At 36.1% G+C, this 25000-nt stretch overlaps 25 protein-coding genes and 4 non-coding genes across 30 annotated transcripts in view. All coding sequences in view use genetic code 11, as the record gives it.

The window, feature by feature from the left end:
• Window positions 1–274: 274 nt before the first annotated feature.
• On the reverse strand, window positions 275–751 carry ndhJ (NADH-plastoquinone oxidoreductase subunit J). Its single transcript has one exon. It carries the CDS (start codon window positions 749–751, stop codon window positions 275–277), a length of 477 nt encoding a protein of 158 aa, YP_009750471.1.
• A 110-nt stretch (window positions 752–861) lies between these two features.
• ndhK (NADH-plastoquinone oxidoreductase subunit K) lies at window positions 862–1539 on the reverse strand. Its single transcript has one exon. It carries the CDS (start codon window positions 1537–1539, stop codon window positions 862–864), a length of 678 nt encoding a protein of 225 aa, YP_009750472.1.
• A 51-nt stretch (window positions 1540–1590) lies between these two features.
• ndhC (NADH-plastoquinone oxidoreductase subunit 3) lies at window positions 1591–1953 on the reverse strand. The gene has a single exon. It carries the CDS (start codon window positions 1951–1953, stop codon window positions 1591–1593), a length of 363 nt encoding a protein of 120 aa, YP_009750473.1.
• Window positions 1954–2757: 804 nt separating this feature from the next.
• On the reverse strand, window positions 2758–3403 carry trnV-UAC. The gene is made up of 2 exons: window positions 3366–3403; window positions 2758–2792 (listed from the first exon to the last, which is right to left on the reverse strand). It is a non-coding gene; the product is annotated as a tRNA-Val (tRNA).
• Window positions 3404–3583: 180 nt separating this feature from the next.
• Window positions 3584–3656, forward strand: trnM-CAU. Its single transcript has one exon. It is a non-coding gene; the product is annotated as a tRNA-Met (tRNA).
• A 189-nt stretch (window positions 3657–3845) lies between these two features.
• Window positions 3846–4247, reverse strand: atpE (ATP synthase CF1 epsilon subunit). Its single transcript has one exon. The coding sequence runs from the start codon at window positions 4245–4247 to the stop codon at window positions 3846–3848; it is 402 nt and encodes a 133-aa protein (YP_009750474.1).
• On the reverse strand, window positions 4244–5740 carry atpB (ATP synthase CF1 beta subunit). Its single transcript has one exon. It carries the CDS (start codon window positions 5738–5740, stop codon window positions 4244–4246), a length of 1497 nt encoding a protein of 498 aa, YP_009750475.1.
• A 767-nt stretch (window positions 5741–6507) lies between these two features.
• Window positions 6508–7962, forward strand: rbcL (ribulose-1,5-bisphosphate carboxylase/oxygenase large subunit). Its single transcript has one exon. It carries the CDS (start codon window positions 6508–6510, stop codon window positions 7960–7962), a length of 1455 nt encoding a protein of 484 aa, YP_009750476.1.
• Window positions 7963–8634: 672 nt separating this feature from the next.
• Window positions 8635–10092, forward strand: accD (acetyl-CoA carboxylase carboxyltransferase beta subunit). Its single transcript has one exon. It carries the CDS (start codon window positions 8635–8637, stop codon window positions 10090–10092), a length of 1458 nt encoding a protein of 485 aa, YP_009750477.1.
• Window positions 10093–10560: 468 nt separating this feature from the next.
• Window positions 10561–10671, forward strand: psaI (photosystem I subunit VIII). Its single transcript has one exon. It carries the CDS (start codon window positions 10561–10563, stop codon window positions 10669–10671), a length of 111 nt encoding a protein of 36 aa, YP_009750478.1.
• A 444-nt stretch (window positions 10672–11115) lies between these two features.
• ycf4 (photosystem I assembly protein Ycf4) lies at window positions 11116–11670 on the forward strand. Its single transcript has one exon. It carries the CDS (start codon window positions 11116–11118, stop codon window positions 11668–11670), a length of 555 nt encoding a protein of 184 aa, YP_009750479.1.
• A 642-nt stretch (window positions 11671–12312) lies between these two features.
• Window positions 12313–13002, forward strand: cemA (envelope membrane protein). Its single transcript has one exon. The coding sequence runs from the start codon at window positions 12313–12315 to the stop codon at window positions 13000–13002; it is 690 nt and encodes a 229-aa protein (YP_009750480.1).
• Window positions 13003–13223: 221 nt separating this feature from the next.
• Window positions 13224–14186, forward strand: petA (cytochrome f). Its single transcript has one exon. The coding sequence runs from the start codon at window positions 13224–13226 to the stop codon at window positions 14184–14186; it is 963 nt and encodes a 320-aa protein (YP_009750481.1).
• A 985-nt stretch (window positions 14187–15171) lies between these two features.
• On the reverse strand, window positions 15172–15294 carry psbJ (photosystem II protein J). The gene has a single exon. It carries the CDS (start codon window positions 15292–15294, stop codon window positions 15172–15174), a length of 123 nt encoding a protein of 40 aa, YP_009750482.1.
• A 129-nt stretch (window positions 15295–15423) lies between these two features.
• On the reverse strand, window positions 15424–15645 carry psbL (photosystem II protein L). Its single transcript has one exon. The coding sequence runs from the start codon at window positions 15643–15645 to the stop codon at window positions 15424–15426; it is 222 nt and encodes a 73-aa protein (YP_009750483.1).
• Window positions 15564–15683, reverse strand: psbF (photosystem II cytochrome b559 beta subunit). Its single transcript has one exon. The coding sequence runs from the start codon at window positions 15681–15683 to the stop codon at window positions 15564–15566; it is 120 nt and encodes a 39-aa protein (YP_009750484.1).
• A 14-nt stretch (window positions 15684–15697) lies between these two features.
• Window positions 15698–15949, reverse strand: psbE (photosystem II cytochrome b559 alpha subunit). Its single transcript has one exon. The coding sequence runs from the start codon at window positions 15947–15949 to the stop codon at window positions 15698–15700; it is 252 nt and encodes an 83-aa protein (YP_009750485.1).
• A 907-nt stretch (window positions 15950–16856) lies between these two features.
• On the forward strand, window positions 16857–16952 carry petL (cytochrome b6/f complex subunit VI). Its single transcript has one exon. It carries the CDS (start codon window positions 16857–16859, stop codon window positions 16950–16952), a length of 96 nt encoding a protein of 31 aa, YP_009750486.1.
• Window positions 16953–17129: 177 nt separating this feature from the next.
• Window positions 17130–17243, forward strand: petG (cytochrome b6/f complex subunit V). The gene has a single exon. It carries the CDS (start codon window positions 17130–17132, stop codon window positions 17241–17243), a length of 114 nt encoding a protein of 37 aa, YP_009750487.1.
• A 114-nt stretch (window positions 17244–17357) lies between these two features.
• trnW-CCA lies at window positions 17358–17431 on the reverse strand. Its single transcript has one exon. It is a non-coding gene; the product is annotated as a tRNA-Trp (tRNA).
• Window positions 17432–17604: 173 nt separating this feature from the next.
• On the reverse strand, window positions 17605–17678 carry trnP-UGG. Its single transcript has one exon. It is a non-coding gene; the product is annotated as a tRNA-Pro (tRNA).
• A 276-nt stretch (window positions 17679–17954) lies between these two features.
• psaJ (photosystem I subunit IX) lies at window positions 17955–18089 on the forward strand. Its single transcript has one exon. It carries the CDS (start codon window positions 17955–17957, stop codon window positions 18087–18089), a length of 135 nt encoding a protein of 44 aa, YP_009750488.1.
• Window positions 18090–18527: 438 nt separating this feature from the next.
• On the forward strand, window positions 18528–18728 carry rpl33 (ribosomal protein L33). The gene has a single exon. It carries the CDS (start codon window positions 18528–18530, stop codon window positions 18726–18728), a length of 201 nt encoding a protein of 66 aa, YP_009750489.1.
• Window positions 18729–18900: 172 nt separating this feature from the next.
• Window positions 18901–19206, forward strand: rps18 (ribosomal protein S18). The gene has a single exon. It carries the CDS (start codon window positions 18901–18903, stop codon window positions 19204–19206), a length of 306 nt encoding a protein of 101 aa, YP_009750490.1.
• A 236-nt stretch (window positions 19207–19442) lies between these two features.
• rpl20 (ribosomal protein L20) lies at window positions 19443–19829 on the reverse strand. The gene has a single exon. The coding sequence runs from the start codon at window positions 19827–19829 to the stop codon at window positions 19443–19445; it is 387 nt and encodes a 128-aa protein (YP_009750491.1).
• An 810-nt stretch (window positions 19830–20639) lies between these two features.
• rps12 (ribosomal protein S12) lies at window positions 20640–20753 on the reverse strand (one part of a trans-spliced gene, as the record gives it; the record has 2 gene entries for this part). Coding sequences YP_009750492.1 and YP_009750447.1 both cover window positions 20640–20753 — 114 coding nt within the window.
• Window positions 20754–20895: 142 nt separating this feature from the next.
• On the reverse strand, window positions 20896–22807 carry clpP (clp protease proteolytic subunit). The gene is made up of 3 exons: window positions 22737–22807; window positions 21741–22032; window positions 20896–21123 (listed from the first exon to the last, which is right to left on the reverse strand). Exons 1-3 carry the CDS (start codon window positions 22805–22807, stop codon window positions 20896–20898), a joined length of 591 nt encoding a protein of 196 aa, YP_009750493.1.
• Window positions 22808–23251: 444 nt separating this feature from the next.
• Window positions 23252–24778, forward strand: psbB (photosystem II CP47 chlorophyll apoprotein). Its single transcript has one exon. It carries the CDS (start codon window positions 23252–23254, stop codon window positions 24776–24778), a length of 1527 nt encoding a protein of 508 aa, YP_009750494.1.
• A 191-nt stretch (window positions 24779–24969) lies between these two features.
• The window catches only part of psbT (photosystem II protein T), a 102-nt gene continuing 71 nt past the window's right edge, over window positions 24970–25000 (forward strand). Inside the window, exon 1 of the mRNA in view lies at window positions 24970–25000. This exon is cut by the window's right edge and continues 71 nt beyond it. Coding sequence (YP_009750495.1) covers window positions 24970–25000 — 31 coding nt within the window.

Genomic DNA, 25000 nt, shown 5'->3' on the forward strand with positions numbered 1-25000 from the left:
TTTCTTTCATTTACAATACAAATAAATTGAATTTGATACCCTTCCATTTCTTGGTATTTTCGTTCCTATTCAATTTCTTAATTCGGCTCATACGAAATCCAAATAAATCTAAGAATCCCAACGAATTCCTAATTCTACTTTTTTTGCTGGCCTATTCACAATTCCCTAAGCTAATACAAAAGAGACCTCAATTATTCTAGTTAGTTAATCTAGAACGGAAAGTCGAATCCTTGAATCTCTGAAATTTTATAAGTGGAAGTGGCTTTCTTATCATTCAATGAGCATCTTGTATTTCATAAAAATTGGGGGAAATATAATCCTTACGCAAGGGCCATCCTATCCAACTTTCAGGCATTAAAATACGTTTCAAGCGCGGATGATTATCATAAGAGATTCCCAACATATCATAGGATTCTCGTTCTTGAAAATCCACGCTTTTCCAAACCCAGAAAACGGACGGAATTCTAGGATTCCTCCTCGAGGCAAATACTTTTATGCATACCTCTTCTGGTTGATCCACACCATACTCTATTCTGGTAAGATGATACACACTAGCTAACAGTCCACCAGGTGCTACATCATAGGCACATTGGGAGCGTAGATAATTGTAACCATATACGTATAAAATGACGGCAATAGAATTCCAATCCTCGGGCTTTATTTGTAAAGTCTCTATTCCTTGATAATCAAAGCCCAAAGATCTATGAATTATCCCGTGCTTGACTAGCCAAGCAGATAAACGACCCTGCATCTTTTTTATCTCCCACATTTTTATATTTTTAGTTAGAATAGTTCACATTCTCGATCAAATTGATGAAAATTGACCCGCTGCTTGTTATTCTGTACAAAAAGGAGTCCTGCCTAATTCACAAATTCGTGAGAAGATACTGAACTTTTATATTTGAAAAAGTTTTCAGTAGGGATTTCTGAAGTAGGTGCCGGTTGATAGAGGAATTTTTGATCATAATTTCCAGTATGAATACTGCGTCCAACATGAAATTTGTGATTGGTCGTAAAACACCGATTTTCTTGTTGAGACCCAATTCTATTTTCATAGATTTCTCGAGATATTTTCTTACGAAGTTTTGTTATAGCATCTATAACTGCTTCCGGTTTAGGGGGACAACCCGGCAAGTAGACATCCACGGGAATTAGTTTATCGACTCCCCGAACAGTACTATAAGAATCGGTACTGAACATCCCCCCTGTAATTGTACAGGCTCCCATAGCAATAACATATTTCGGTTCGGGCATTTGCTCGTATAATCTCACCAAGGAGGGGGCCATTTTCATTGTTACTGTTCCAGCTGTTAAAATTAGATCCGCTTGTCTGGGACTCGATCTTGGTACTAGTCCATAACGATCAAAGTCAAACCGTGATCCTATTAGTGAAGCAAATTCAATAAAACAACAACTGGTACCATAGAGAAGCGGCCATAAACTGGAGAGTCTTGACCAATTTGAAAGATCATTTAATGTAGTTGAAATAACTGAAATTTCGGCTGTTCGATTAAGTAAAGGAAACTCAATGGAATTCATAACTTTTCAATCTTTTTTCCCTTTTCTTTTTATTGTCTGAATAGTCAGGAGCTAAGACCATTCCAATGCCCCCTTTCGCCATGCATAAACTAAACCAACAATTAAGATAAGCACGAAAATTAAAGCTTCTATAAATACAGATACGCCCAATACATCGAAACTCATTGCCCATGGATAAAGAAAAACCGTTTCAACATCAAAAACAACAAAAACTAGAGCAAACATATAATAACGGATTCTAAATTGTAACCAAGCGTTGCCCATTGGTTCTATACCCGATTCATAACTAGAAAGTTTCTCCGGCGCTTTCCTAATCGGGGCTAAAATCCCAGAAATAAAAAATGCTAAAATAGGAATAAGACTTGATATTATTAGAAATGCCCAAAAAATATCATATTCGTAAAGCAAAAACATAGACGCACTCCTATGAACGTGGAAAATATACCGGATTGGTTGAGTCGAATTGAAGTTGTAAAGTCATCGATAACTGGTTAGTCAAAACAAGAATTCATTTTGACGAAAGTGTCTAGTTTCCTTTGATTATTGTAGGGCATATCTCATTTCAAGATTTATCGACTGACTTGATGGGGATCCTATTTCCAGTCTACTTCATTTTTTTAGTTCAATTTTAGTTAATTGCTTTAGTTAGTATAACTCTAGATGTTACACTTAGACAAATTTTCTTGTTTTCGCCCAAGATTCTTCCTAAAGAAAGCAAATAGAATTATTATTTTGTGTTTAAGAGTTTCGAATTTCTTATTCTTTTGATTATTTTAATTTTCTTTATCAAAAGGTGAGTTCGGTATTTTAATTTTTGCATTTTTTAGGAATAGAGTCGGGGTTTTTTTCTTAGTAATTTAGAATAGAACAAGTATTCAAATGTACGAGAATGGGTAGGTATTTCCATCTCAGGATTTCAAATATCTTAATCTTAGTGTTGGTATATTCCGTTTATTAGATCTGGGTGGGGTTTTCTCTTGATTGAATACAGAAAAAGAAGACCACCCCCCTTTTTTGTTTTGGTCTGCTTCGCCGGGTATTGGTAAGGTATACCAAAGGAAAGGAGTATCACTGGCTTAACCCCTTGATTGTCGGCTTTGGTTTCGATGAACCAACCGGTCAGTTACAAGCAACAAACAAGAATGAAGAAATCAAAATTATACAATTTTTTATTTAAAATGAAAATATGAATTTTATTCATTTTTTTTTATAGGGCTCTAGGGCTATACGGACTCGAACCGTAGACCTTCTCGGTAAAACAGACCAAACTTATTATTATCAAAATGATATGAACTGTTTCAAAGACCCAACATGCATTTTTTTTGCATTGGGCTCTTTCATTAACTGATAGAAATATCAGTCAATCCGCCATATTTTTTTCTTGACAGAAAAAATAAGGAGATGGCTCCATGTGCTCTGATTCATTATTTTGGATTCTAATTCAGGAGCACTACCAAAGTGTTTCAAAGGTGAAGTTATTTTGACGTAGGTCTGCCTTTGGCCTCGAATTTGAAGTTAAATGAAGTCTCTATCGTTCGGCTTAAAAAATCCAATATGAAACTTCATACACCTTCAAGTTCATAGGACGAAAAGAGATTTTTTGAGGGCCTTATACTCATTATGCCTGGCATTGAATATACGGGTATTCACCTTATCAATATCTCAAGATGGGGTCTGTTTGATACCTAAAAGGGCACTCAAATAGGACCGAACCTCTCGTCAGGCTATTGTTCTCTTAAAGTTATTATAGAGTAAGACGTCGATTTCGAAATAAGATCCATTTTTGGGGTTGGATGGTGGATTCCCCTGAAAAAACATTGGCGCGCGTGTAAACGAGGTGCTCTACCAACTGAGCTATAGCCCTTAGTGCTTGTGATGCATATTTTATCATGTATATAATTTGTTGTCAAGATGAATATTCTATGATTCAACATCCTAAATTTTTGAGTGGTATTGGTTCGATTATTATTGCTTATAAAGAATATGATATTTATAATCCATCGACGGGATGGGTTCCATTTGGTTCTTTTGAGGATGATAAATGACCTACTTAACTCAGTGGTTAGAGTATTGCTTTCATACGGCGGGAGTCATTGGTTCAAATCCAATAGTAGGTAGAACTTATTAGATACCGGAGTCGATGGTATCTAATAAGTTTTTTGCCCCACCCTTTTCTCTTTTTATAGATTTTATAGTTTTATTTATTTCATTTTTGAATTGCGTTGTATCAAAATTGGATTCTGTCGAGTGAATGCAATCAAAAGAGGGTTTAGAAACTCTTTTGATTATTTGAACGCACCAACTAGTTATGAAATTGCACTGACAGCCTCGACTCTTGTCCTAGCTCGTCGGAGAGCTAGATTTGCCTCAATTATTTGTCTCTTTCCTTCAGCTTTTCTCAAACTAGCTTCTGCTATTTTAAGAGTTTCCTGAGCTTCTTGTGGATCAATATCACTACCCTTTTCCGCATCATTTACTAAAACAGTGATCTCATTATTGCCTATTCTAGCAAAACCGCCCATCAGAGCCATCGTTAACCATTGGTCCTTAAGGCGTATTCTCAAAATCCCTATATCTACAGCTGTAGCAATAGGAGCATGATTTGGTAATACGCCAATTTGACCACTATTTGTAGATAAAATGATTTCTTTCACTTCTGAATCCCAAACAATTCGATTAGGGGTCAGTACACAAAGATTTAAAGTCATTTCTTCAAATTGCTCTCCATTTCTAAGTTGATAGCCTTCGCGGTAGCTTCATCGATATTCCCTACTAAATAAAAGGCCTGTTCAGGAAGACCATCTAATTCTCCGGAAAGGATCAATTGAAACCCTTTAATGGTTTCTGCTAGACCAACATATTTCCCCGGAGAACCGGTAAATACTTCGGCTACAAAAAAGGGTTGTGATAAGAAACGCTCAATTTTTCGCGCTCTTGCTACGGTTAAACGATCCTCTTCGGATAATTCGTCCAACCCAAGGATAGCTATAATGTCCTGAAGCTCTTTATAACGTTGTAAAGTTTGCTTAACTCTTTGCGCAGTTTCATAATGTTCCTCACCAACGATCCGAGGTTGAAGCATGGTTGAGGTTGAATCTAAAGGATCTACTGCCGGATAGATCCCTTTGGCAGCTAATCCTCTTGATAGTACGGTAGTAGCATCTAAATGTGCAAATGTGGTAGCAGGGGCAGGATCGGTCAAATCGTCTGCAGGTACATAAACCGCTTGAATAGAAGTTATGGATCCTTCTTTGGTAGAAGTAATTCTTTCTTGTAAAGAGCCCATTTCAGTACTCAGGGTGGGTTGATAACCGACAGCGGAAGGCATTCTACCCAATAAGGCCGATACTTCGGATCCGGCTTGAACGAAACGGAAGATATTGTCGATAAATAGAAGTACGTCTTGTTCATTAACATCTCGGAAATATTCCGCCATCGTTAGAGCAGTCAAACCAACTCTCATACGAGCTCCCGGCGGTTCATTCATCTGGCCATAAACTAAAGCCACTTTTGATTCTGCAATATTTTCTTCATTAATTACTCCAGATTCTTTCATTTCCATGTAAAGATCATTTCCTTCACGAGTACGTTCACCCACTCCGCCAAATACGGATACCCCCCCATGGGCTTTGGCAATATTGTTAATCAATTCCATAATGAGTACCGTTTTACCAACCCCAGCTCCACCAAATAGTCCGATTTTTCCCCCGCGGCGATAAGGTGCTAAAAGATCTACTACTTTAATTCCTGTTTCAAAAATAGATAATTTTGTATCTAACTGTATAAAGGCAGGCGCAGATCGATGAATAGGAAATGTTGTACGAGTATCTACAGGACCTAAATTATCAACAGGCTCTCCAAGCACATTAAAAATGCGTCCTAGAGTCGCTCCACCGACTGGAACACTTAGAGGAGCTCCCGTATCAATCACTTCCATTCCTCTCATCAGACCATCTGTAGCACTCATAGCTACAGCTCTAACTCGATTATTTCCTAATAATTGCTGTACCTCACAAGTCACATTAATTGGTTGACCAACAGTATCTCGGCCTTTAACTACCAGAGCGTTATAAATATTAGGCATCTGGCCTGGCGGAAAGGCCGCATCTAGTACCGGACCAATGATTTGGATAATACGCCCCAGGTTTTTTTTTTCAAGCGTGGAAACCCCAGAACCAGAAGTAGTAGGATTCATTCTCATAATATAATAAATAAAAAAATATGTCGAAATTTTTTTGTGAAAATTATCGAATTCAAAATAAATGTCCGATAGTATGTCGATCGGTTAATTCAATAACAAATGGGAGTTAGCACTCAATTTTGGTGGTGCCCTCCAATCGAATCCAATTCAATCGTTTACTCTTCAATGATTCAATGAGTTAATTTTCAAACTCAAGCAAGCTATTTTAAAAATTTCAAGTGGATGAATAAAGATCTTGAGAACGTTTTTCATTTGTCTATTATTATAGACAATCCCATCTATATTATATAAAATATTCTATGGAATTCGAACCCGAACTCTATTTACATTACGATGCATTATTTATATCTTATTGGCTTTTCTTTTTTTTTATTTCAGCATATCGATTTAGGTCTATAGCCTATTCTTTTCGTTTTTTTATACCCTTTCATCATCATTTCATAGATGAATTAGCCCTACTTTCACATCTAGGATTTACATATATAACATATACCACTGTCAAGAGGAAATTTCTTATTAGTTAGGTTAGGTATTTCGATTCCAAAAAAGATCAAAAGGAAAAATGGGGTTGCGCTATATATATGAAAGAGTATACAATAATGATGTGTTTGGTAAATCAAATACCATGGTCTAATAATCAAACATTCTGATTAGTTGATAATATTAGTATTAGTTGGGAAGTTTGTGAAAGATTCCTGGGAAAAGTTTCATTAACGCCCAATTCATTCGTGTCGAGTAGACCTTGTTGTTGTAAGAATTCTTAATTCATGAGTTGTAGGGAGGGATTTATGTCACCACAAACAGAGACTAAAGCAGGTGTTGGATTCAAAGCGGGTGTTAAAGAGTACAAATTGACTTATTATACTCCTGAATACGAAACCAAAGATACTGATATCTTGGCAGCATTCCGAGTAACTCCTCAACCTGGAGTTCCGCCTGAAGAAGCAGGGGCCGCGGTAGCTGCCGAATCTTCTACTGGTACATGGACAACTGTGTGGACCGATGGACTTACCAGTCTTGATCGTTACAAAGGGCGATGCTACCACATTGAGCCCGTTCCTGGAGAAAAAGATCAATATATCTGTTATGTAGCTTACCCTTTAGACCTTTTTGAAGAAGGGTCTGTTACTAACATGTTTACTTCCATTGTAGGAAATGTATTTGGATTCAAAGCTCTACGTGCTCTACGTCTGGAAGATCTGCGAATTCCTGTTGCTTATGTTAAAACTTTCCAAGGCCCGCCTCATGGGATCCAAGCTGAGAGAGATAAATTGAACAAGTACGGTCGTCCTCTGCTGGGATGTACTATTAAACCTAAATTGGGGTTATCTGCTAAAAACTATGGTAGAGCGGTTTATGAATGTCTTCGCGGTGGACTTGATTTTACCAAAGATGATGAGAACGTGAACTCCCAGCCATTTATGCGTTGGAGAGACCGCTTCTTATTTTGTGCCGAAGCAATTTATAAATCACAGGCTGAAACAGGTGAAATCAAAGGGCATTACTTGAATGCTACTGCGGGTACATGCGAAGAGATGATGAAAAGAGCTATATTTGCTAGAGAATTGGGAGTTCCTATCGTAATGCACGACTACTTAACAGGAGGATTCACTGCAAATACCAGTTTGGCTCATTATTGCCGAGATAATGGCTTACTTCTTCACATTCACCGTGCAATGCATGCAGTTATTGATAGACAGAAGAATCACGGTATGCACTTCCGTGTACTAGCTAAAGCGTTACGTCTGTCCGGTGGAGATCATGTTCACTCTGGTACCGTAGTAGGTAAACTTGAAGGAGAGAGAGACATTACTTTAGGCTTTGTTGATTTACTACGTGATGATTTTGTTGAAAAAGATAGAAGCCGCGGTATTTATTTCACTCAAGATTGGGTCTCCCTGCCAGGTGTTATTCCCGTGGCTTCAGGGGGTATTCACGTTTGGCATATGCCTGCTCTGACCGAGATCTTTGGAGACGATTCTGTACTACAGTTCGGTGGAGGAACTTTAGGACACCCTTGGGGTAATGCGCCAGGTGCTGTAGCTAACCGAGTAGCTGTAGAAGCGTGTGTACTAGCTCGTAATGAAGGACGTGATCTTGCTGCTGAGGGTAATGCAATTATCCGTGAAGCTTGCAAATGGAGTCCTGAACTAGCTGCCGCTTGTGAGGTATGGAAAGAAATCAAATTTGAGTTTAAAGCAGTGGATACTTTGGATAAATAAAAATAAGGAAAATGAAAAGTAATTACTCTCGGTTCTCTTAATTGAATTGCAATTAAACTCGGCCCAATCTTTTACTAAAAGGATTGAGCCGAATACAAAGATTCTAGCGCATTGCACGTATTTTTGATAAATACACATATCTCTAGATATAGAAGATTTGAAATAGAAATATAAGACTCGAATTTTTCTAGTGTTGTCTTGGATCCACAATTAAACCTATGGATCCTTGGGATTGGTATATTCTTTAATATATCCTGTAGTTTCTCTGAATCAAGCGAAGTATCATAAATCTTTCGACCCATCCTGTATATTGTCTTTTTCGTTCCGTGTTCGAATAGAGTCTTAATTTATTACTTGTTATTAGACGAGATTTTACGAAAAAATTCTTTCTAGGAGAGAACAAACATTTCTTTTTTTGTTCGATGCAAAGAGACAGAAGAATAAAAAGGGATTCCATCATATTCATATATCATATTTATAGTGAAGTCTTATCCCCGGATTTCCACAAAAGAGAATCCCTATTCACACTTCCTGTTAGTAGTGATTGAATTTCTATGTTTAGTTTGATAATAAATAAGATATTCAAATCAAAATAAAGAATTGTGGATCGAATGACTATTCATCTATTGTATTTTTATATAATATAGTACAAATAGGGGGCAAGAAAACTCTATGGAAAGGTGTTGGTTTAATTCGACGGTGTTTAAGAAGGAGTTACAACGTGGGTATGGGATAAAGAAATTAATGGACAATCTTAGTCCTTTTGAAAATACCAGTGAAAGTGAAGATCTGAATCCAAAAGGTAGGGCTAAAAACATTCATAGTTGGAGGGGTCGTGGAAATTCTAGTTACAGTGATGTTGGTCGTTTATTTGGCATCAAAGACATTCGGAATTTCATCTCTGATGAGACTTTTTTAGTTAGGGATAGTAATGGAGATAGTTATTCTATCTATTTTGATATAGAAAATCAGATTTTTGAGATTGACAGCAATCATTCTTTTCTGAATGAACTACAAAGTTATTTTTCTAGTTATCGCAACATGTATGATACTCAATCTAGTTGGAATAATCACATTACTGGTTGCATTGACGCTTATCTTCAGTCTCGAATCTGTATTGATACGCCCATTCTAAGTGATCTTCAGTCTCGAATCTGTATTGATACGCCCATTCTAAGTGATAGTAGTGACGGTTACATTTCTAGGTGCGTTTTTAATAAACGTAAAACTTCTAGTCAAGGCCGGGGGTCCAGTATACTAACCCGTGCTAAGAGTAGTGATTTAACTCTAAGAGAAAGGTCTAGTGATCTCGCTGCAACTCAAAAATACAGGCATTTGTGGCTTCAATGCGAAAATTGTTATGCATTAAATTATAAGAAACTTTTGAAATCACAAATGAATGTTTGTGAACAGTGTGGATACCATTTGAAAATTAGTAGTTCAGAAAGAATCGAAGTTTCGATTGATCCCGGGACTTGGGAACCTATGGATGAAGACATGATCTCCGTGGATCCCATTGGATTTCATTCGGAGGAGGCGCGTTATAAAGATCGGATTGATTCTTATCAAAGAAAGACAGGATTAACTGAGGCTATTCAAACAGGCATAGGTCAACTAAATGGTATTCCCGTAGCAATTGGGGTTATGGATTTTCAGTTTATGGGGGGTAGTATGGGATGCGTAGTCGGGGAGAAAATAACCCGTTTGATTGAGTACGCTACCAATCAATTTCGACCTCTTATTATAGTGTGCGCTTCGGGGGGAGCGCGCATGCAAGAAGGGAGTTTGAGCCTGATGCAAATGGCTAAAATATCGTCTGCTTTATATGATTATCAATCAAATAAAAAGTTATTGTATGTATCAATCCTTACATCTCCTACTACTGGTGGGGTAACAGCCAGTTTTGGTATGTTGGGAGATATTATTATTGCCGAACCAAATTCCTACATTGCATTTGCGGGTAAAAGAGTAATTGAACAAACATTGAATAAAACAGTACCCGAAGGTTCACAAGCGGCTGAATATTTATTCCAGAAGGGCTTATTTGACCTAATCGTACCGCGTAATCTTTTGAAAAGTGTTCTGAGTGAGTTATTTAAGCTCCACGCCTTCTTTCCTTTGAATTTGTAGAGTGCACCAAGTTCCATTTTTATATTTTATTTGTAGCAAACAAGTAGTTAGCTTATCCGAATCTTATCGGAATCAAAGTAACTAAAAGGGGAGTTTTCTTTGGCGACCTAAGATCTAATTGTAGAAAGAATCAAAATCAAAAGTTGCGGATAACTCTTTCTTTATTAAATTCGAAGACAAGAACAAAACACAAAGAAACGAAGACAAAAATGAATTATCATATGGATCTTTCATGTAGATAGATGAATAAGTCCGTTTATTTAGTTATATATTCCATTCCTTGGACTTATTCTATATACTCACTTAGATGCTTAATATCTCTAATGCAAAATTTGCAAATTGAATTAATTAATAATAACTACGAATTCATACTAATTACAATTATTAATTATAATTAGTATAAATATAAAATATGATATTAAAAAAAATAAGAACAGGTACAAATAATAAACCGAGGTACCCCATTTTATGACAACTTTCCACTTTCCCTCTATTTTTGTGCCTTTAGTAGGCCTAGTATTTCCGGCAATTGCAATGGCTTCTTTATTTCTTCATGTTCAAAAAAACAAGATTGTTTAGATCTGAGGGGACCCAATCTCATTCGTTTTTTTTGAAACTTATACTTGTAGCATAACATAGATATTTATTTCAGAAAAGAAAATATAATAGAACATGTGATTTCTGCCAAACATAAAGGAAAAAGCTGTTATGCCTGCAGAAAATGATCTATAGCTAACTGAATTCTAGCCAGTTTCAAATAGATCAGGATCGCTGGATGCCTAAAATGTAAAGTTGGTCGATTTATATGTATATCAATATGTATATTGGGATCATATGAAGGGTATGTTATTATTTTAGATCTAAACAAATTTGATGAATTACCCCTAAAAGTTCCCATTAAACTAGTGCTAGTTCACACCAAACTAGTGCTAGTTAATGAAAGTTCATTCGGAAACAAAAAAAGTAAAGTCAAAATCATTTGGGGTATTCTCTCAATTTCAATAAAATGCAATCGGATGAAGTATGAGTTGGCGATCAGAACATATATGGATAGAACTTATAACGGGGTCTCGAAAACTAAGTAATTTTTGCTGGGCCCTTATCGTTTTTTTAGGTTCATTAGGATTCTTATTGGTTGGAACTTCCAGTTTTTTTGGTAGAAATTTGATATCTTTTGTTCCGTCTCAGCAAATCCTTTTTTTTCCACAGGGGATCGTGATGTCTTTCTACGGGATTGCGGGTCTCTTTATTAGTTCCTATTTGTGGTGCACAATCTCCTGGAATGTAGGTAGTGGTTATGATCGATTCGATAGAAAGGAAGGAATAGTGTGTATTTTTCGTTGGGGATTTCCTGGAAAAAATCGTCGCATATTCCTCCGATTCCTTATAAAAGATATTCAATCCGTTCGAATAGAAGTTAAAGAGGGTATTTTTGCTCGTCCTGTCCTTTATATGGATATCAGAGGCCGGGGGGCTGTTCCGTTGACTCGTACTGATGAGAATTTGACTCCACGAGAAATTGAACAAAAAGCCGCGGAATTGGCCTATTTCTTGCGCGTACCGATTGAAGTATTTTGAGAAAAGGAACTGGGCTGAAGAACGAATGCTTTCTCAGCAGGAGGGAAAAAACGCAAGAATCCTGTTTTTTCTATAACTAAGTGATACTTTAGGATAAACAGATACAGATAAACCATATCTTGTAAATTTTTTTTTCAATCGATCTTTTTATCCTTTCATTTGGGTTCTTTACTACCCAATAATTGGTTTTAATGATAACTGGCCCGGTTCTCTCTTGTTTTGCCGCTCATTTTTTTGACCATCCCAATATCTTTCTCCCAATTAGTCTATTCTTGACTATGGGGAATCATTGGAATTTTTTTTTGGAAATATTGGATATTTTGATAGAATAAGGGGTTCTTTCGTCTCAAAATATCAAGAATATTCATTACTTAAAGTACTTCTTTCGGCCATTTATCGAAAGGAGACATTTGTTTGGAATTTGATGAATTGAGATATCTGGAAACACTTGTATTATTTCTTTAGTCAAATTCCAAGTGGAGTCTTAGTCTATTTCTGTATTCTTTCTAGATTCAAAATAAAATCACAAATCAAATAGATTCATAGGTTTGATGCCTTGTCTACAACTCATGTTTGAAAGAAAGATTCGATTATATAAAGTCGACAGATGGAGTGGGTTAATTAAAAATTAACAGGCGAAAAATGGCAAAAAAGAAAGCTTTCACTCCTCTTTTGTATCTTGCATCTATAGTATTTCTGCCCTGGTGGATTTCTCTCTCATTTACTAAAAGTATGGAATCTTGGGTTATTAATTGGGCGAATATCGGCCAATCCGAAATTTTTTTGACTGATATTCAAGAAAAAAGTATTCTAGAAAAGTTCATAGAATTAGACGAAATCGTCTTCTTGGAAGAAATGATCAAGGAATACTCGGAGACATATCTACAAAAGTTTCTTATAGGAATCCACAAAGAAACGATCCAATTAATCAAGATACACAACGAGGATCGTATCCATACAATTTTACACTTCTCGACAAATATAATCTGTTTTGTTATTCTAAGTTGTTATTCGATTTTAGGTAATGAAGAACTTATTATTCTTAACTCTTGGGCTCAGGAATTCCTATATAACTTAAGTGATACAGTAAAAGCCTTTTCAATTCTGTTATTAACCGATTTATGTATCGGATTTCATTCACCCCACGGCTGGGAACTAATGATTGGTTCTGTGTACAAAGATTTTGGATTTGGTCATAATGATCAAATTATATCTGGTCTTGTTTCCACTTTTCCGGTTATTCTCGATACTCTTTTTAAATATTGGATTTTTCGTTATTTAAATCGTGTATCTCCATCACTTGTAGTTATTTACCATTCAATGAATGATTGATAAATCACCAACCAATATTAATCCAATTAGAACGTTTCCTACTTTGTAGTTCTACATAAGTATTAAAAACATTCTATCCGGGTGGTTTTCAGACTATTTTTATACGTTATACTATAGTATTCCAGTAAAATGATTCCAATAAATAGCAGAATCGTGGATAGGAAACTATACTAGCGACCTACCCAACTTATTGTAGAAATTTTCAGACCAATGATTAGACCATGCAAACTAGAAATACTTTTTCTTGGATAAAGGAACATATTACTCAATTTATTTCCGTACCGCTCATGATATATATCATAGCTCGGGCACCCGTTTCAAGTGCATATCCGATTTTTGCACAGCAGGGTTATGAAAATCCACGAGAAGCGACTGGGCGTATTGTATGTGCCAATTGTCATTTAGCTAATAAACCCGTGGATATTGAGGTTCCACAAACAGTACTTCCTGATACTGTATTTGAAGCAGTTGTTCGAATTCCTTATGATAAGCAAGTGAAACAAGTCCTTGCTAATGGTAAGAAAGGGGGTTTGAATGTGGGGGCTGTTCTTATTTTACCGGAGGGGTTTGAATTAGCTCCTTCCGATCGTATTTCTCCCGAAATGAAAGAAAAGGTAGGAAATTTGTCTTTTCAGAGCTACCGCCCTAATAAAAAAAATATTCTTGTAATAGGGCCTGTCCCCGGCCAGAAATATAGTGAAATCACCTTTCCTATTCTTTCCCCCGACCCCGCTACTAAGAAAGATGTTCACTTCTTAAAATATCCTATATATGTAGGAGGAAATAGGGGAAGGGGTCAGATTTATCCCGACGGAAGCAAGAGTAACAATACAGTTTATAATGCTACAGGGGCGGGTATAGTAAGCAAAATCATACGAAAAGAAAAAGGGGGATATGAAATAATCATAACAGATCCATCGGATGGACGTCAAGTGGTTGATATTATCCCTCCAGGACCAGAAGTTCTTGTTTCAGAGGGTGAATCCATCAAATTGGATCAACCATTAACGAGTAATCCTAATGTGGGTGGATTTGGTCAGGGGGATGCCGAAATAGTACTTCAAGATCCATTACGTGTCCAAGGCCTTTTGGTCTTCTTGGCATCTGTTATTTTGGCACAAATATTTTTAGTTCTTAAAAAGAAACAGTTCGAGAAGGTTCAATTGGCCGAAATGAATTTCTAGACTCGCGGATTTATTGACACCAGGTTCGTAAAAAGAACAAAATTTTTGTTGTCAATTTTATATGATCAAAAAAAATAAATTCTGAAAAACCTTTTATTTATTTGCTCTTTTTCTACCAACTTCGGGGACTCCCTTGTAGCGCAATCTTAGTCATAACGCACGCTTAGTCATAATAGGTAGATTTTTGTTTGAAGAAGACTATTTTATTTGACTTTATGGTTTTACCACCCTTTATCTTTGTTCAAATTGAATTGACAGGGCTGTGTTACTATTGCCATATTTCAATGCCATAAAATTGGGATAGAGATTAGCATAAATAAGCGGGGAATCGGATGAACCAGAAGCGTGGGGAACAAAAAATTCTAGGAGGCATTATTTGTTTTGTCTTCCTAGTCTTCGACACAAGAAAAGGAATTTTCCAAACCCCCCTTCTTGTGTCGAAAGAGTAATCTGTTTGTCAAAAACTCCTAGTCTTGTTTTCGTTTTTCCAGATGTATCGTAACTTTACTTTTTTTTTTCGATTTATTACGTATAATAAAATATATAAAGTAGTGGACAAACCATTGAGATACTCAAATCTAAAAAATATAGGGATAAGTAGGGTAAGAAAGAGTATCGAAAGTATTTGTGCGAGATCTAATCTACAGAAATAAAAAATATAGAATAATTCTATATATAAAATAGAATTAGAATCCAGGAAATTGAGTGATTCCCCCTTTGTTCTAACTTGGAAAGTACCCATAGATACTATCAAGATCAAGGAAGAGGTGTTCTGAATCAACCAATGAAGTTCATTTTTCAAAAGCATCATCAGAAAAAATAGAATGGAGTTTTTTGAACCAGCAGAAAAAGAAATCCACTTTGTCATTTAGACAAAAAAAGACTCTGATTCTTAAGAACCCAACGGGCCCTTTCCCCTCGAATCAGACAAAGGAATCCCGTTGAGTTCCTACGCTTTCATGTCACAACTCCATTCATCCGATTACTACAGGGATGAACCTAATCCGGAATATGAACCATAAAAGAAAATGCCTACTAAACCGATCACAAGAATACCAGTTACAGTACCTATTATCCAAAGAGGAATCCTTCCAGTAGTATCGGCCATTTACTCCACTTCCCTCCAAATTTCATAAAGTGGTCGTGCTAGAGACATAAACAGTCAGGGATAATTATGAGATCCTTCCGAACGGGCTAAAAGAATGCCTAGAATTATTAGTTTTTTTCTTTCATTTGCCTAATTGAAAAAATAATTGGAAAATAAAACAGCAAGTACAAAAATGAGTAATAACCCCCAGTAGAGACTGGTACGATTCAATTCAACACTTTGTTCATTCGGGTTTGATTGTGTCATAGCTCTATAATTCGGGATTAGGTTTATCGTTGGATGAACTGCATTGCTGATATTGACCCCAAAAAAAAGACGGTAGGTACAGCCAGGCCATGAACAGCCAACCATCGCACTGTAAAAATAGGATAGGTTCGGTCTATAGTCATTTGATTAGGGCCTCCTAAAACGATCTACTAAATTCATCGAGTTGTTCCAAAGAATCAAAACGGCCAGTTATTAATGGAATTCCTTGTCGGCTCTCTGTGAAATACTCGTTTGGCCGAGGGCTTCCAAATACATCGTAAGCTAAACCGGTACTGACAAATAACCAACCCGCAATGAATAGGGAAGGTATAGTAATGCTATGAATGACCCAATATCGAATACTGGTAATAATATCCGCAAAAGAACGTTCTCCTGTGCTTCCAGACATGCTCAGCTCCACATATTCTTGTACAGTCAAAGGGGATCGATTCCGTAAAAGATGAGATCAGTAAAAGGCAATCACTGAAATGGGATCTTTGTAGGATCGTCAATATTGTACCAAGGGCATCTTTAGAGTATACCGAATCAGTATAGCTATGCTTCTTCTGACACAGCAATGCAATTTTAATCAGTATCGAAAGGAAATGCTAAAAGATTTATTTTTTCTTTTCCTTTACCTGTTGATGTAAAATGATGCTGTATTTAATATAAAATTCTTACAATGAAAGAGATTCTCATATTTCCACAATTCTATTTTAAGTGGATGCGAGATCTAGCAATTTATTTTTCATGGTTGTAGAGGCAGTTTTTGTTCGAATCCCTCCTTTTATTTTAATGAATTTTTTAATTGTCCGGTAACAAATATGATTCGATGAAAGAAAGTGAAGAAAAAATAAAATAAATGGAATCAATAGTTGTAATGAATTCTTGGATTGGATCTCAATCCAAATTTGGATCTAGCTACAAGGAAGAGGCTTTATTTTAAAATATCGAACGAAAAAATGGAAAACATAGTATTCCATAAAAATGGAATTCAAAATAATAATTCAAAAAGAGTTTCGTTTTTGAATGAAGTTACACGATCCAGTTCGTTTATTCTCGAAGGCTTGGTTGCTTGGTTGATAGGAATCGCGAGATGGCTAGATCTTAGAAATGAGGAAGCGGTTTCATTTTATATGCCTGTCACTTTCTCTTTGTTCCTGCTGTCTGTAATGATAGATGAATCAAAAATTTTCAATTGAACTTATTCTTTCAATTGGTATTTTTTTATATCTTCTTATTTTAGGAAAATGGAAACTTAGGTAAATGCTTTAGAAACATATGTATAAAAATACCAGATTTCATTTAGCCCCTTTATGCTTACTCTAACCAGTTATTTTGGTTTTCTACTAGTGGCTTTAACTATAACTTCAGCTCTATTTATTGGTTTGAGCAAGATACGACTTATTTAAACTTTCTATTTAAAAGAAACTATTTAGAAAGGAAATCCTTCTGTGAGATTCTGTGTATTCTAGAGTTACTTACCATGTCAATTATCAATTCTTGGTCATTGAGATTCACATCAATTCGGATTAATATTTAGGTATAGATATTACCGCTTTTTTCTCCTTTTCAAAAACAAAATTGAAATGATTGAAGTTTTTCTATTTGGAATCGTCTTAGGTCTAATTCCTATTACTTTGGCTGGATTATTCGTAACTGCATATTTACAATACAGGCGTGGCGATCAGTTGGACCTTTGATTAATTCAAATTTGATTGGCCTCCTCCTTTCTTTAATCCACAGGAGGTCCAATTTGAATTGTTGTGCAAGCGACTGAATTCATTTCATTTTAATTGGATCCATGAAGAAAAAATCACGCTCTGTAGGATTTGAACCCACGACATCGGGTTTTGGAGACCCACGTTCTACCGAACTGAACTAAGAGCGCTTTCTTATCAGAATAGAAAAGAATGTAAAGAAAAGATTCTTTTTTTTTAAAGAATCCATTTTTATTTTATATGCATATATGCTATAGTTTCATAAAAATGAACGATTCCGCGCAACGCAATTTGAACCGATCTTGGTTGATTCCTCGTTACTGCTCAAAGGGTCAGTAATAGGTAGGGATGACAGGATTTGAACCTGTGACATTTTGTACCCAAAACAAACGCGCTACCAAGCTGCGCCACATCCCTTCAATTGTTCTACAGTATAATTGTAGAGAATTCCTGTCTTGTTTTCCACATCCCTATTTACTGCATTGAGAAACAAAGTTTTCTGACCATTTCGTCTTTTTTTGGCCTCATTTAACATTTTTTAACATATAATAATAAGAAAGGGAAATCTTATGGATCGTTGTACATTTCAATTGGAATTAGGGATTCCGTGTACAACTCTAAGTAACCCTTAACTACATATACATCTGATTATATATGCTTTATGTATTAAAATAAAAAAAAGGAGGTTTTTCAATGCGAGATCTAAAAACATATCTCTCCGTGGCCCCAGTACTAAGTACGCTATGGTTCGGGGCTTTAGCAGGTCTATTGATAGAGATTAATCGTTTTTTCCCCGATGCGTTGACATTCCCCTTTTTTTCATTATAGCTATTGACACCGGAAGGAATGAAGAAGATTAGAAATACAATCAAATACCTTTGACTAATCCCCCCTTATTTTCTCTTTTTTCCCTTTTTTTCTAATTTAGAATAAGGGATGAAAGAGAAAGAATAAAAGTGGATTCAACCTCTGCGAGACTCAGTCTCAAACTCGAATTAAAAAAACGAAAGGTGGGGGTAGAGTAGGAAAGTCGCGGTCTAGGGTAAGAATACAAGATCTTTAACTGCCCTTCGGATTTAAATAGATTTTTGAACTCATTGTCTTACTTATTATTTATTATGTATGACTTTGGGCTTTGATTTCATTTATTTTTATCTTTTAAAGGTGGATTTCAAGTTAATAACTTCTATTTTTTCCTTCCTTTCTTTTTCTTCATTTCGAATTAAAATAGAAGAGTTGAGTAAATCAAAAATCCAAAGGAGGTTCATGGCCAAGAAGAAAGGTGCGCGGGTAACGGTCATTTTGGAATGTACCAGTTGTATACAAAACGGCGTTAAGAAGGTATCAACGGGTATTTCCAGATATATTACTCAAAAGAATCGGCACAATACGCCCAATCGATTAGAATTGAGAAAATTCTGTCCCTATTGTTACAAACATACGATTCATGGGGAAATAAAGAAATAGATTGAACCAAGGATGTCTTATCCTTGAAAGGGGAGAAAAATGACATTATATAGAACACATTGAAATTGAAATAGAAGATATTGCATTTAAATAAAAAGAATCCTATTTGTAGTTCAAATGACAATTAAGGAATAGGATTTTCGGGATAAGAAATAAACTAAACAAACAAACCATGGATAAATCCAAGCGACCCTTTCTTAAATCCAAGCGATCTTTTCGTAGGCGTTTGCCCCCGATTCAATTGGGGGATCGAATTGATTATAGAAACATGAGTTTAATTAGTCGATTTATTAGTGAACAGGGAAAAATCTTATCTAGACGAGTGAATAGATTGACCTTGAAACAACAACGATTAATTACTATTGCTATAAAACAAGCTCGTATTTTATCTTTGTTACCCTTTCTTAATAATGAGAAACAATTTGAAAGAATTGAGTCGACTACTAGAACTACCGGTCTTAGAACCAGAAATAAATAGGCTTGTTTTTTGTTCACTTCAATCAGAATTCCAATCCGAACTCAAGCATGGATTCGTTTTTTTTTTTTTTGACAAATCTTAGAATCCAGATTTTTGTGTCGTAAAAAAAAAACGAATCGGAAAAAAATATTTTTTTATTGAACGTGTTCATTCATTTTGACTACTTTAAGCGCATTCTCAGAGTCATTTTGACTCCAACTCCACCCTCCCGGAGTGCATTCTCCGGGGAACCTCATTTAAATTATTTCGGTGTATTCTTTCCAATCCACTTTTTCTCTAATTTCGTTGGAAATCATATAAAGACAATTCCTATTTGATATAGCTATTTGGGCCAGTATTTTACGATTAAGAAGCAACTGCCTCTTATATAAATCATGTATTAATTTACTATAACTATAGGATACTCCCTTTTCTCGAATTACTGCGTTTATCCGAGTGATCCACAAACGGCGAAAATTTCTCTTTTGCTTATCCCTATCCCGATGAGCTGAAACCAAAGCTCTTATTTTCTGTTGAGTAATAGTTCGAGTAAGTCTTGAATGAGACCCTCGAAAACTTGATGCAAATAAACGAATTTTTGTTCTACGTTTTCGGGCTATATATCCGCGTTTAACTCTAGTCATTGAATAAATAAAATTTTGACAAATAACTAATTGATTTTTTCTTTCAGTTATTATTTTTACCGTCCTGGCCTATTAATAACCAAACGGATTTTTCCAATGTATAAAATAAAAATTCCAATGGCTTTGGCTACTATAACCTTCCCGACCACGATTTTTTGGTATTTTACTGCGAAATAGCAAAGAAATAATAAAATTTATTTTGCTAGGTGTCAAAAATTTAGTAAAAAAAAAAAAAAAGAAATAGAAATTAAATGAATAAAGAAAAAGTGGGTTTCCTCGTTTCTATGGTTACTTCTTAAACGGCGAGGTCTTCTCTATACACCGGAGCCTTTGGCTTCATTTAATATTTCATCAATGTTATTGGTAACTTGTATAGTTCACACCACACTCTTTGGCTCTACCCATGAATTATCCAGTAATAGGTCTTTCACAAGGAGACCCACCTATACAGTAACGGTATTTAATTATGAAAGTTTGCTGGGTAGCTGACCCTCGTAGTCCGTTCTTGAACGAGCGAGAACTTCATTTTTATGTTTTTTTTTTCTTTTTAATTTCAATAAGATTTTTCCGCTTAATGGATAACCATTTGCTACCAATGGAGAATTGTTTCTCATCTTAAATTAAGGTGATTGGATTTGCACCAATAGAAACCATAAACTTTCTACAGAATAGAAGGATAGATTTGCTTATTTTTAGATAGTGAATGGAGTACCTTCTTCCATTCTATCCTATTCACTGGTACTGATCATTCATACTGGAAGCGGTTTTCTTGGCTTTTATGTGTCAGCTCATGATCTAAACGAGTCGCACATACACCCTAGTACATGTTCCTCGACGCTGAGGACACCCCCGAAGAGCGGGGGATTTCGTGACATTTCGAATGGGCTGTCTTGTATTTCTAATAAGTTGTTTAATAGTTGGCATGTTGAATCATATACATAATGGGCTGGTTTAGATTGATCCTAACCGGATTTTTTTATTTAATATTTATTTTTTTATTTAATATTTATATAGTCAACTTATAGATAAAATTTCAAATCACTGATTTGCACAAAATCCATTTTTTTCATTCAACTGCTACAAGATCAACAATTCCATAAGCTCGGGCTTCTGTTGCTGACATAAAAACATCTCTTTCCATGTCTTCAGATACAACCCATAAAGGTTTGCCCGTCCTTTGTACATAAACCTTTGTGAGGGTTTCGCGTAGTTTCAGTAGTTCTTCCGCTTCCAGGATAAATTCTCCTGTTTGTGCTTCATAAAAAGAACTAGCAGGTTGATGGATCATTACCCTGCTAATAGTTCTATCTGGTGTGATGAAAGAAACAGAAAAGAAAGATAAAGAAAAATAGGAAAAAGGATAAAATTGAACAACCGTACGGGCATTATCTTTTATGCATTGCATACGGCTCTATAATGAAATTAACCCCTACTTCCCGTCCAAGAAAGATAAAAATAAAATCTATCAACCCCAGACGGGTAAATGATCAAAATGCCGCCCTTCTTTTTTTTCGGAGAAGTTCAAAAATACTATGATGGCTCCGCTGCTTTCTATTTTAAAATGGATTCTTTTTTTTGTCTTTGATTCAGCAATCCCAAAGTTTCGTTTTGAGCTAACCAAAAAAGGAAATTTGGTTTTTTTCGCACTCTTTTTTTATTTATAACTTAAATATTGTTAAGAGCCCATTGGTGTGAAAACAAACAAGTTTGTGACGCTGAATTGGACTTCCGATAGATAAGAGAAAGTCGGAAATATCTTTTATCTCATACTACTCTCTCGATACATAATCAAATCTTTTGAAAAAAAAATTCATATCGAATTCGAAGTGCCATGCTATTATTACTTAATATTCGTCTGGCGAAGGCATAGTTTTCTTTTTTCTCTCAAATAAAAAAACTTCATTGGCGCCAAGCGTGAGGGAATGCTAGACGTTTGGTAATTTCTCCTCCAACCAGAATAAAAGATCCCATTGACGCGGCCAATCCCATGCATATTGTATGGACTTCTGGTCGTACAAATTGCATAGTATCATAAATGGCTACTCCGGGAATTACCCATCCGCCAGGAGAGTTTATAAACAAATAAAGATCTTTGGTCTCATCCTCGATACTGAGATATACCATAAGACCAATAAGTTGATTCGAGATCTCGCTATCAACCTCTTGGCCTAAAAAAAGTAATCTTTCTCGATAAAGTCGGTTGAGTAGGGTAAAATTTATCCCTTAGGAACCGTACATGCACCTTTTGATGCATACGGTTCAAAAAAAATAGCGAAGAAAAGAATCAATGTATAGATTCCAGCCTTCTTTCTTTTATTTTTCGAGCTTTTCTACCTTTTTAATGAAAGGGCTTTTTCTTAGATTTTTCAAAAAAAAAAATGAATTTTGATTTCTTCTTTGATAATATAAAAAGGGGGTAAATAAACTTATCGAATTTACTTCTCATTGATGTATTCTTTCATCGAAATTCAATCCAAATCGCGATGATATTTTCTTGTTCCTGAATGGGCTTCTTTCATCTTTTTAGGTTTATGCTCTACTCCGGGTAAAGATACGCCCGATTTTGATTTGCACATATAGGACAAACCCTCCCATCACCATTTCTTGTTGTTATGACTTTACAAATAATCATTTATGAGACACGTAGTAATCATAAATATATTACCAATTGGGTTTTTCTAAACGGAGTCTGGATACCTCATTTTTTTCGTCCACAGCCAAAGCCAACCATAAATTATTCTAATTGATATAATTCTATGAATTCCCCCAAAGAATGCATTTAATTGCAGTTCACGCTCCAATTTTTCGATGATTCAATTTCTCTTTCTTGGGCGAAACAGAGGATATCTCGGTCGGGGGAGAGAACGGGGAAATCCCATATGACCCAATATATCTGACAAGTCGCACTATACGTCAACCCAAGATGAATCTTCCTCTCCAGGACTTCGGAAAGGAACTTTTGGAACACCAATAGGCATGGATTGAAAGAAAAAATGAAATACTATATTTCACTTTGATGTGGAAACGTAACAATATGGTTTTATTGTCTTTATAATATTGACTTTATCATATTTATTTTTTCCATAGATTAGAAAAATTTAGAAAGAAATACAAAATAAATAAAGGAAAATTTTTACGAATAGATCCTTCTAATGATAAATGAAGGATGGACACATTTACTCATAGAAAATGGTATCAATCCACCATTGCATATTGGTACTTATCGAGTATAGAATAAATCTGCTTCTCTTTGTTCTTACGAACAGAATTCTTCCATTATTACGAATAGAATATAGAATCCTAACCCTTGTTAGGAAGTAATCTACTTAACAGGGGAAGTCTATAGGATAGTCATAGTATAACCTTTCCAATGCAATAAAGTTACGTAGTGTCTATTTTTCTTCGATAAAGGGGTATTTTCCATGGGTTTGCCTTGGTATCGTGTTCATACCGTTGTATTGAATGATCCCGGCCGGTTGCTTTCCGTTCATATAATGCATACAGCTCTGGTTGCTGGTTGGGCGGGCTCGATGGCTTTGTATGAATTAGCAGTTTTTGATCCTTCTGACCCTATTCTTGATCCAATGTGGAGACAGGGTATGTTCGTTATACCCTTCATGACTCGTTTAGGAATAACCAATTCATGGGGCGGTTGGAGTATCACAGGAGGAACTGTAACGAATCCGGGGATTTGGAGTTACGAAGGTGTAGCTGGGGCACATATTGTGTTTTCTGGCTTATGCTTTTTGGCAGCTATCTGGCATTGGGTCTATTGGGATCTAGAAATCTTTTCTGATGAACGTACAGGAAAACCCTCTTTGGATTTGCCCAAGATCTTTGGAATTCATTTATTTCTCTCCGGGTTGGCTTGCTTTGGTTTTGGTGCATTTCATGTAACAGGTCTGTACGGCCCTGGAATATGGGTGTCCGATCCTTATGGACTAACGGGAAGAGTACAGCCTGTAAATCCGTCGTGGGGCGTGGAAGGTTTTGATCCTTTTGTTCCGGGAGGAATAGCTTCTCATCATATTGCAGCAGGTACACTGGGCATATTAGCGGGTCTATTCCATCTTAGCGTTCGACCGCCACAACGTCTATACAAAGGATTACGTATGGGAAATATTGAAACTGTACTCTCCAGTAGTATCGCAGCTGTCTTTTTTGCAGCTTTTGTTGTTGCTGGAACTATGTGGTATGGTTCAGCAACTACTCCCATCGAATTGTTTGGTCCCACTCGTTATCAATGGGATCAGGGTTATTTCCAGCAAGAGATATATCGAAGAGTTAGCGCCGGGCTAGCCGAAAATCAAAGTTTATCAGAAGCCTGGTCTAAAATTCCTGAAAAATTAGCTTTTTATGATTATATCGGCAATAATCCGGCAAAAGGAGGATTATTCAGGGCAGGCTCAATGGATAACGGAGATGGAATAGCGGTAGGATGGTTAGGACATCCTATCTTTAGAGATAAAGAAGGGCGTGAGCTTTTTGTACGTCGTATGCCCACCTTTTTTGAAACATTTCCAGTCGTTTTGGTAGACGGCGACGGGATTGTTAGAGCGGATGTGCCTTTTAGAAGGGCAGAATCTAAGTATAGTGTTGAACAAGTAGGTGTAACCGTTGAGTTTTATGGTGGCGAACTTAATGGAGTCAGTTATAGTGATCCTGCTACTGTGAAAAAATATGCTAGACGTGCTCAATTGGGTGAAATTTTTGAATTAGATCGTGCGACTTTGAAATCCGATGGTGTTTTTCGTAGCAGTCCAAGGGGTTGGTTTACTTTTGGGCATGCTTCGTTTGCTTTGCTCTTCTTCTTCGGACACATTTGGCATGGTGCTAGAACCTTGTTCAGAGATGTTTTTGCCGGCATTGACCCCGATTTGGATGCTCAAGTAGAATTTGGCGCATTCCAAAAACTTGGGGATCCAACTACAAGAAGACAGGCAGTCTGATACAAGACCACTTTGGCATTTTCCCCTTCTATTTTTGCTATTTTCTTTTTGGGGGGATTTTACATAGAGTACCGGAGTTAAGTTGAATCATCGCTTTTTTATTTTTGCTCTTTCAAGATGATTCCCAAAAAGAAAATGAAAAAAAAAACGAACAAGTAGGAAAGCTATAATTGTAAACCACGATCGAATTTATGGAAGCATTGGTTTATACATTCCTTTTAG

Source organism: Salvia hispanica, chloroplast (assembly GCF_023119035.1).
Source record: "Salvia hispanica chloroplast, complete genome".
Lineage (NCBI taxonomy): Eukaryota > Viridiplantae > Streptophyta > Magnoliopsida > Lamiales > Lamiaceae > Salvia > Salvia hispanica.